The sequence below is a fragment of the Myripristis murdjan genome, chromosome 1, assembly GCF_902150065.1.
Source record: "Myripristis murdjan chromosome 1, fMyrMur1.1, whole genome shotgun sequence".
NCBI lineage: Eukaryota > Metazoa > Chordata > Actinopteri > Holocentriformes > Holocentridae > Myripristis > Myripristis murdjan.
Window position 1 is genome coordinate 31,436,267 of NC_043980.1, and position 10,484 is coordinate 31,446,750.

Here is a 10,484-nt window from a genome sequence, read left to right on the forward strand (position 1 = left end):
TGTCTAATATATGAGACAGGAATTATGTCAAACCAATGTTATTTTTTCACATTAACGTGCTGTTAGTGTCTGCACTAACTTTATTTTCTTCCCTCATTTGATTCGGTTGTTATTGCAAACCAGAATTTCCCACTGAATTGGTGTCACCTGCTAATTCAAACTCATCTTAAACAATGTCAAGGGTTTCAAGAGAGCGTTGGTGGTCTCAATGCTATTGCAGGGGCTTTCCCGTCCTCACAATGATCAACAATAACTAAATTAACCTAAACAGATGGGAAAACGATTCCTCACATAAAATTATGGGTGAACTGTGATAAGTGGCTTTAACAATGCATCCCTGTAGATAGCACTGCAGACATCAAATACTGATCAGACAGCTGGGCATCGAAAATGTACCACAGAACTTTAGGAATATATGCAACATGCATCCCACAGCTGATTGTGTTACAACCCTCATTTCTCTTTTTCACCTTGTACTGAAAAACTGAAACGTCCGAATGGGTTATGGTTAGGCTCTCTAGCTCTCTCTCATACACACACACACACACACACACACACACACACACACACACAGCAACACATGCGGCCTATGATTCACTGGGTTGGTTCAAAAAGCTTTTGTTCACACCCACCAGCTGTCTGCCTGCTTACATAAGATAAGTCATTCATTCACTGCTGCTGTGACAATGTGCAAGGAGAGCAAGACAGCAACAGAGAGAGCATCAGACTTTACCTTTTGATGACTCTGGTATGAGGAATTACAAGCTGTTCCAGTTAACCAGAGCTGACTGTAAAACAACACTAAGCATTTGTGAAAAGAATGCCAAAGCAATTTTTGGATACATAACATAAATAGTTCATTAGTTTGCTCACTTGTCTGCAAACATATAGGAAATGTTTGTCATGCAGACCTGCACCATAACATACACTGTAAATTACAAAGCTGGATAAAAAGTAATTTAAAAAACATTTGCACACATAATTTCTAAAATACAGCATGTTCTCATTAAGCATTATCAGCGTTAAAATATTTGTATATAATGCCAAATATCCTGTTTATGATGTTAACTTGCCAGCTAACCAATGCATTTGAAAACAAGATCTTTACTGTCTTTTCTCCCTCCCTATAAGTCAGCTATGTGACCTATTATTAATGTGATTTACCGGTGAGTAAAGGCTGGAATACATCAGTCTATAAGGAAAATGGTGCTCGTTTTCAGTGCACTGAAGGCTATAGTGCATCATGTCTGTAAGATGACCCATTATGTTCACAATGTATGGGTTTATCTGAGAGGAACAATAGCAGACAAATACTTCTGGGCACAGATGACCTTTTTCTTCTACTTAGATTTATTTAGAGTCAAAAAGGCCAAAAATAACTAAATGTAATAAGGTGTTTTTCCACTCTTGTGAACACCTCATTGCATGGGCAGAATATGGTCTCAATGAAAAATGTAAAAAATGTAGTCTCCTTAAAAACAATCCAAGGCAGACTGTAAAGTTTATGCAACAGTAAAATTCCTTTAGCTTATATGGCAATCTGTATTTGAAACGACCAACGGGTTGTGCCCCACATGGGTCTACATCAGAGTCACTGTCAGCAGTAGCGTACACACATACATTAGTGTTGTACTAATGAGTTGAGCGGGAGGATGGTACTCTATCAATATGCAAGCCTATTGGTCAAAAACCAGGAAGTGATGCATAATTGATAAAAAGGAAAAGGAAGGAGGAGAGAAGAGTAAGGTAAGAGAAGGAATGTGTTATGGATTTTGTACGAGGCTGAACATGCAATTCTGAACGTTGAATAGGAAAAGACAAAACAACTGTTGATGCAACAGTGAAACACAGCAGAGAACATTTCTGTTGTCAAAACAAACTCACTTGTACTGATATGTAACCAGTTTCAAAGGCACACAAGCTGTAAACATTGTAATAATAGCCAGTGTAAAACTTTTCCCTCCTCTTATTATTTTAATTTTTTTCTTTCTTTCTTTTTCAGTCAAAAATCTGCTTGTGATTAATGTTAAAATGGAGAATTACTTGAAATTTCTGCTAAGCTAACACAGTGGTCAACTATAGTAAGTCCAATACAGCTGAAAAAGCTAAAATCGCAGTAGGAAATATCCTTCTAGGTTGTCTGTCCTCAAGCCTCCGAGCCCATTTTACACTCAAACCAGGTATGGATGCAGTCTGTCTCATCTCTGGGCCCTGAAACCTCTGGTTTCAGATCAGAAGTTTCCCTTCTTCTTCCAAGGTTTTCTCTTGGCCCTTGAGTCAACCATCAGCTGAGACTGACGCTTCAGTTCCTCACGGGTGATGATGTCAGCTTCGTCCTCTTCACTCTCTTCCTCCTCTGAGATGGGCACAAACAATGATAGGTTGAAACTCAGGAAGATTTAGGCAGCTCTGTATGTGTGTGTGAATTCCAACTCACCATCAAAGGCGTCCAGCCTTTCATCTTCAGGCAGTTTGATGCGGGTATTATAATCTGGAAGTTTCCCCACATTCCTGGTAGAGAACTGATCAGACAACACAGATGCAAATGCAAACACGTACATAAAACAGTCAGTCAGTTACTCCAACTAAAACATTTTTTTTCTGCAAGGTAATTTTACTACATTTAATTGTATTCCAGAAGAAATTTATTTTTATTATGATAATATCTTTGGAGATAACCAGTCATTCTTGTAACATCTTTGAACAGCACGTCCCACCTTTACCTTTTGTCTTATTTTCTGTTAATGAAGTGTCATTTTTGGTAGATACAGGTTAATGCATTCCTGCTAAATACTGAGTTCTTCTATTTTTTTCCAAACAAACCGCTACTTCTGGAGTGTAAAGTGTAAAATGTATCACTTCGCAGGCACAAGAAGCTTGTTCACTGGAAACACCAACCCAAAACAACCAGGCCGACCTTTGTTAAGTTCTATAATATTCTAATAACTGGACACAGTGACATGTAAGAAGTGAAAAAATTGACACATCATCCTCCTATAAGACTGAGGAGCTGCCCATTTGATCAGAACAGCCAAGGAGTTTCCTAAAGTGCCAGTCAAGCAAGGCTAGACCAAGTTTCAAATTATGAGCACTGAGTTACGTCAGCTACAAAGCTTATGCTTTCCATAACAGATCCCAGAGCAAAGCAGTCAATGTCATTAGTAAATGACAGCCACTGTTACGTCATACAGCCTGATACAGTATGTTCTCAAACAGAGAAGGTTCTGTTGAGCGTTAGTAATCAAGAGCAAATATTTCAGGAGGTTCTAATGGTTGGCTTTCCATTCAGCTTTGAAAGATAAGCTATACAAGCACGACAGCACGGCTAAATATGTATTTAGGGACAACTAGGTAGACTTGCTGTACAATGTACATTTAAACAAGAGCCCCAACAGGTGAAAAGACACTTCAGGCCTATGCCAGGCTATGCCAAAACTGCAATTGTCATTGGAAATTCAAGAAGACATACAGCTCTCTCAAAGGGAATTGTTTTACAAGACTCTTGCATGTGAAAAACTGTGATGTGGGAACGTTAACCACAGGTGAACCACATATCAAATCAGAGGGGGACTGCCTGAACCTTCTAAATAACCAGCAGCTGAGTGCACCTGACTCCCTCCTGAGCCTGGTCTCACCTCCTCCTCCTCCATCTCTTTCATGAGAGTGGACAGATCCTTCCCGTGAAGCTCGTCCTGCAGCAGCTGCAGCTTAAGCTCACACTGTGCCAGCAGATCCACCACAGATTCCTTGGAGCTGTGAGGCAGCTGGGCTACCATGTCCTCATTCTGCTGGGACAAGAATGACCGGGTTGGAAAAGTTTGTTGGAGAGATATAGGTGGTGGGTAAATAGATAAATAGAAATTTTAGGAAACGTGCAGCATAAATACTCCCTCCCTTTGTTAGGCTACACTAACAAATATGATTTCTCTTTGGTTAATAAATATCATATACAACAAGAAGAAATAAAAAGAAATCTCATTAATGCTGTAGACAAAAGAGCTGTCATTTTCTAAATCTACAGATGTAGAATCTATAGTCATGACTCTTGAGGATGTTTTCCACCAGTGTGATGTGCTGTAGTTTGCTGGCTAGGTGCTCCACTCCAGCACAAGCAGTGTTGAGGGTTTTAACAAGACAATCCAGGTGCTCTTTGGCTGCATCACATCTCTGCTGCTCAGTCAACAGGTGCTGCTGACACTCCTCCAGCATCTGTTGGTCGCTATTAAAAAAGGAGGGACAGAGAGAGGGAGAGAAAGTTCTAAGGTATTGTAAATTCAATTTACATTTTGAAAGTGAAAGTGAAGAGATTCCTGTCCTGCTACCCACAACAGTATGACGCCACTAGTACAGCCTGTGCAGTCTCACCTGGACAGTTTAGCCTCCCCAGAGTATTTCATATCCTGAAACTGTTGGTCCAGGTGTTCCTTCTCTTTCTTCAGCTGCAGCAGGACTTTTTCATTCTTTGCCTTCAGCCCCTCCAGGTGCTTATGTGTCTCTCCCTGAGAGATGAAGCCCTCCTCTATTTCCTACACACATAAGACATGAAAACATTTCTGCTTATGTACACACCAATAGTACATACAATAATCAACCCCCATCCAAAAGTGATGTTAAATTTGTTCCCTTTCTTTTCAAACCCATACATGTATGTTGGTGACACCAGTGGCCTCCTTAATGCGTTGGAAGGCCTCCTCAAAAGTGGAGATGCTCTTCTCCTCCTCACCAGTCATTCTGGTGGTACTGCGCTGGGCCTCACTGCTCAGTTCATCTGGCTGTACTGGTGCTCTCTGGGCCTGCAGGGAGCAGAGCACTCCAGACTTCATTCATTTTCACTTTAAAGAATGTCCCTGTTCTACACTATTTTCAAACAGACTTGGGAGCAGTTTTGGAGTCACTTACTATTGTGTTGGAGTTAGCAATGGGGGCATTTATTTTTGTACTTAGTGTAGTAGCCCCTTTTGTGGTGGCTCTTGTTTGCTGATATCATTCAACTACACTACAGGCCATTGTTTATAATCAAATTATATACTATGCAGTTATATGAGTTAAAATTTTAAGACAATATTTAAAAGACAAAAGACAAAATTTAAGACAGGCTTTGGACAAATCTCTCTGTGTGTCTTATTTGAAATTGCATTGCAGGTAATTATAAAGGTAAATACTATACATATCTGCTGGTGTAAGTACATTTTACATAAGAACAGGGTTGGTTATGAACTAAATGACTCTAACCATTTAAATCTATCTCTTATTTGTTTATTTTTTTTTAAACATAACTTGGGACAGGTAGGTACAGGAATTTTCTTGGATTTCTCTCTACAGGGATGTATGACAGGTAAGTACCGGTATAAAGTGGGTTAGGTTGACCAAAAATAGATATATTCCCAATAAAAACTGTACAGCACCTACTATACATTCTCAAGGTGTACATATACCATCACCTAAAACTCACCCTTCTATCAGCTTTTTCAGTCTGGGCTTTGCGCTCCTCAACTTGTTTCCTATAGCGGGCTATGATGCGCTCGCTCTCCTTGGGCTCCTTATAGGGCAACTCCTCCTGCTGCTGTAATTCTGCCTGAAGGAGGAAGAATGGAAGGGAGACAAGGAAAAAGAAGGGAAATAGAGAAACAGACAGAAAGACAGGGTGTTAATAGCAATGTGTTAGTGAGTGAATATGACCATGACAGTAACAAGAGCAGTCATCCTTTTTTTTTTAAAGATTATTTTTTCTTGGAACTTCTGTTTTATTTTACAGTCACTGGAGAGAGGGACATGAAAGGCTGGGGGGAGAAAGGGGATGACATGTAGCAAATGACCTGAGGTCAGATTTGAACTCAGGACACTGCAATTAGGACTTAGCATTACCAAGTATTACACACTGTTACCAGGTGAACTACCAAGGTGCCCCAAAAGCAGTTATCTTTGTAATTATGTTGCTCGCAATGATGTATATGGTGAAGAATGTTGAGACTCACCTTGGCAGCATCTTTAGACAGCTGGGCATCATTGTTCATGATCTGCAGGTTGCGAAGCTCCTCTTTGTGCTTAAGGATGTCTGCTTCCAGATAGTCCAGCTGGCCATTGAAGGTCAGACTCTCCTCCTGATGTGGTGAGAGTGCAAGAGTGAGGAATACAAAGAGAAGGACAGGAAAGATAAAAAGGAAGGAGAGAGAGAATGCCAAAGCCCTATGGCCCTGAAAAAGAATTAACCCCATGAACTCTATTTCTATGTCAAATTTCCCCTTTAGTAGCTTCAAAGTGAATTTTCATATTGTATGACACATACATATTCTACATCTATGATTGCAGCACTTTTTTGAAGCAACATCAAAAATATTCAAACAAATATTCAACCCAAAATGCCATTGTTTTATGGTTGCACCTTCAAATCAAATAGGATATTTACTACATATGTTGTGCATCATTTATACATATGTCCCTGTAATTCAGCTGTACCTGTTTTGCATCTTTGGAAACCTTTGGATCTCCGCTAGCATTTAAAATTAAGTTCTGTGGGTCTGAATAATGCTCAGCTGCTAGCATGCATTTGCAACAACAATCCCACCAATGGGATCAGCATGGTTATGTGGCTACACTCAATCGGCACTGCACAACAGCATCAGCTGAATACCTGTGAAATGTGTGTGTACCGTGGGTGGCAGCTGTAGTTTTGACACTGTTCACCAAAAATATCTTTCAAGTGACTACAATCCTTAAAAAAGGAACTACAAGTGTGAAAGCCTTGCTTACAGTTCAAATACCACCCGGTTGAGACTCCCATATCATAGGTAAAACACTTTCTCACAGCATAGGTAATTACCCTGTACAGCACTCAAGAGCCATAGAGAGCATCCTTTGTTTCTGTGTATAATACACATTGTGAGAATGATTAGCAGACTGTGTACAAAACACTTATGGTACGCAAGTACTTACGCTTTAATGTGGGTGTGTAATGTAATGAGCAGCTGAATCACTGAACTCATGATCAACCTTTTGATAAATACTAATATGGACTGTTACCAAATTTGTAGTTCTTTCAGCCAGTCGTCTCTGCGTTGAAAACAGCTACATAAAGCATTAGAGAATGTCTATAACCCTTTTTAACACTACACTTATCCCAGGGCTAAGTGTGGTGTTAAAAGTGTGTCTGAAAAGTGTGTCTTTTCACACTTGCAACTGACAATGTAAATACCCATAATCTTAGCCCAGGGCTTAATAAACCCCACTACAGAGGAGGGTTATCCCTGATTTTCTGGGGATATGTCCGAAAAGTCAGTTAAGGTCTGTGGTGTTAATCAAGGTCAGAACAAAAGCAAAAGAATACTTTTGAAAACTCATAGAATGTTTGCTGTCAAATCAAAACGGTGCTGCCACTGTTCTGAAAACATTTACTCTGGGCTTTGATTGAAGTGTGACTCCTTAACCCAGGGCTAAGTAAGGCCTGGATTAATAAGTACAACTATGAATCAAGCTGGGCTACAGTCAGCCTAAGGCTACAGTAGGCAAGTGTGAAAAGGGCTTATATGGGCTGCTAGATCAGCACAATGGGGGAATGATGCCATGGAAAAATATCTCAAACAGTGGTGGCACAAACTATCATGGCAGACTGTGCCAAGAAAGCACATTGTTCATTACAAATGAAGTTCAGATCAGTTCAGGTCACCTCAAGTGAGTTCAGTTCTATTCAGGAAATTCAACTTAAATGAATCACCCAACCTGCCAGTGGCAGTTGGGTGAATCAGTGGCAATAGTATCTAGAGGCAGAAAAGCAAAAATTGATATTACCCTCATGAACATCAGTTGGCTAGAAAAATGTTGGTTCTATGTTGTCATATTGGTACCTATGTATTAATTTAGGCTTTTATCATTCGAAAAGAGACACTGCCTTGGAATATATTTTGTTGAATTCCCATTGCTTCATGACCTTCTCCATGCATTGTCTGGATATTTCCCCAGTTTTGTTTGTTTCCTACTGAATGGACAATCAACCTTACCTCCGGTAGTTGTCAAAAAAGTGTATGCTGGCTTTACCTGTAGGTGGTTTTTGAGTTTGAGATAGCCTCTCATTATGTGCTTTGCTGCCTGACTCTTTAACTTGGTCTTCTCCAGATTGTTCTCCAACACCCGCAGCCTCTGAAGACACACACACACACACACACATACACATATCCATGTATTCCATGAATTGAGGTCAACTGCACTTCACATCCAAGAACCTTCTTCAGTTCTGACCGGTCAGAACTGAGGAAGCTTTTACGTGGATCAGAAATGAAGAAGCTTCTACGTGGATAACCATGACCTGGATGACTGAGAACATACACAGACACACACACAATATTTTTCACAGAGCTGTGTCTCTGTGTGAGCTCATGCTTGTAACTAAATGAGTGTGTGTCATCATGACTGGATTTGGATAGAAAAGTTCATAGTTTGCAGGACAGTTACCTACCCTGGCATCTTCCTCCCTTTTCTGTGCGCGAGCATCAGCAGACTGTGCAACACTGCTGCCCCCTGGTGTCATCCTCTCGTACTGCTGCTGCAGCCCCTTCAGCTGCTGCCGGTAGGTCTGGGTGGTGTGTTTGATGGCGTTGAGACGCTTCTTATTAGTCAGCACCAGTTGTTCCAGCACCGTGAGGGCCGTCTGTGTATGTGTGTGTGTGTGTGTGTGTGTGTGTGTGTGTGTGTGTGTGTGTGTGTGTGAGAGAAAGACAGACAGGTACAGAAAGAGAGGGTGGGGTGGAGTCTGGAGACTGTTGTATAATTGAAGATAGGCTAATACTCTAACAGTGAAACTTAAGCAGCTGAAAACAAGGCTAGAAACCCCAGGTTGCACTTTTATAAAGTACATAACTATCAGTATTGTAGGTGAGGGGCTAACGGTAGGGAGAGTACAATAATATTATTTAGCAATTTCTGACAGGTAAATCTTGCATGAATCATTAGTAAAGATAAACATTAATTATCAGAAAGGATAAACATGAATTATTAGTAAAGATAAACAACAAAAGAATAGTGCCGTGATATTTGTAATATAGCAATGCCTGTGACTCTTCTCACCTTCCCTGATAAGTTGCGGTAGGCACTCTCCTCCATGCCTCTGTTATTAAAGGCTGCTTTGATGGCATGTTCATCACCCTAGTTTATAAAAACACATTAACATGCACTTTAAACACCAGAGTATTTCCTGTAGAAACAAGGCTATTAACTACAAAAACTATTTATATTTAATATTTAGACCCCCTTTGGGACCCTGCACGTTTGAAAATACGTACAGCCCGAGCCTCGGCCACCTGTCTCTGCAGCATCTTGTTCTCCTCCCTCAGCTGGAGGATGGTCTCCCTGCTCTTCTTGATGGTGGACTCTTTTTTCTCATAGGACGCTGCTCTGTTGCGCTCTGGTGGATGAAATCGTCATTACAATTACAATATACGCACCTTCTCCTAAGACTTGTCACTACTCCGTAAGGTTAGGTCACAACTCTCTTGCCTCTGTAAAATGCCTCTGTAAGGTCAAGGTCATTTCTTTGATAGCGGATTTAAACAGCTGCTGCTGGATTTATTACTGACGTTATTTTCTTTGTCTCTAACAGCACAACGATAAATTATTGGAGATGTGTGCTTTAGAATCTCTTTACCAAACTCAAAAGCATCATAGGTAATCTAATCTAATGTTATGCGATGTTTAATGTGTCTAGCTACTGTATCTAACCTTAGATATATCATTGAGAGTTAACAGTAAATAGCTGATAGTTATTTTTTGTACATTTGACTGTTTTTGTGGGCAGTTCATGAGTCTATGTTTTTCATAAAATTGGTTTCATGGGTAGGTCTTCCTCAAAAAGCTTATTCTCAACTAAATAGCTAAACAATGTAATTCCTAAATGAGCATTTGTGATATAATGTACAGTATTGTTGACGTTAACTAACGTTAACTACACGGTTGAGCTAAGCTAGGTCAATTCAATACCAAAATAAACGATGTCGACCGTTAACCTGGTTTGCTAATTAGCGTTACGATATGTTAACTACACCAGCTAACGGCAGCAACTTACCGAGTAGCTGAACTTCACGCTGCATTTCTACTATTTGCTGATGAATGGCAGGTTTCCTAGCCTCGGGGCTGAGTGCCATTTTCACTATCGATATAATTAAGTTATTTTATAAAACTTAATTTGTCCACAGCCAGCGCTGGACTACTGAACCAGGCGAGACCTAGGAAACCTCAACGTTGCCTAGCAACCAGTACACTTTCACCAAAGCGAGGCTCCCAGGTGTCGGTGGCACAGCTAACGTTACAGAAAACATCATAGTCCAGTCATTTTATGAAAAAACCTTGGACAAATTGCAAGAGAAGCAAACTCAACTGATTTTGTATCCTCAGTTTGTCCTGAGTGAGGGGAAAAAAGTCCCAAGAAATCCCATTGGTGGAAAGTTTTGAAAATCGCCTATTTATGACCACATATTACCAAAAAACACTGTTTTTAA

At 40.3% G+C, this 10,484-nt stretch overlaps 1 protein-coding gene across 1 annotated transcript; it reads right to left on the reverse strand.

Moving 5' to 3' along the window:
• Positions 1–1,895: 1,895 nt before the first annotated feature.
• odad3 (outer dynein arm docking complex subunit 3) lies at positions 1,896–10,130 on the reverse strand. Its single transcript, XM_030060239.1, has 13 exons — positions 10,052–10,130; positions 9,273–9,394; positions 9,058–9,135; positions 8,450–8,641; positions 8,032–8,133; positions 5,976–6,101; positions 5,453–5,575; positions 4,644–4,793; positions 4,366–4,526; positions 4,063–4,219; positions 3,636–3,788; positions 2,438–2,522; positions 1,896–2,356 (listed from the first exon to the last, which is right to left on the reverse strand). The coding sequence occupies exons 1-13, from the start codon at positions 10,128–10,130 to the stop codon at positions 2,232–2,234; spliced, it is 1,653 nt and encodes a 550-aa protein (XP_029916099.1). The 3' UTR covers positions 1,896–2,231.
• Positions 10,131–10,484: the final 354 nt, after the last annotated feature.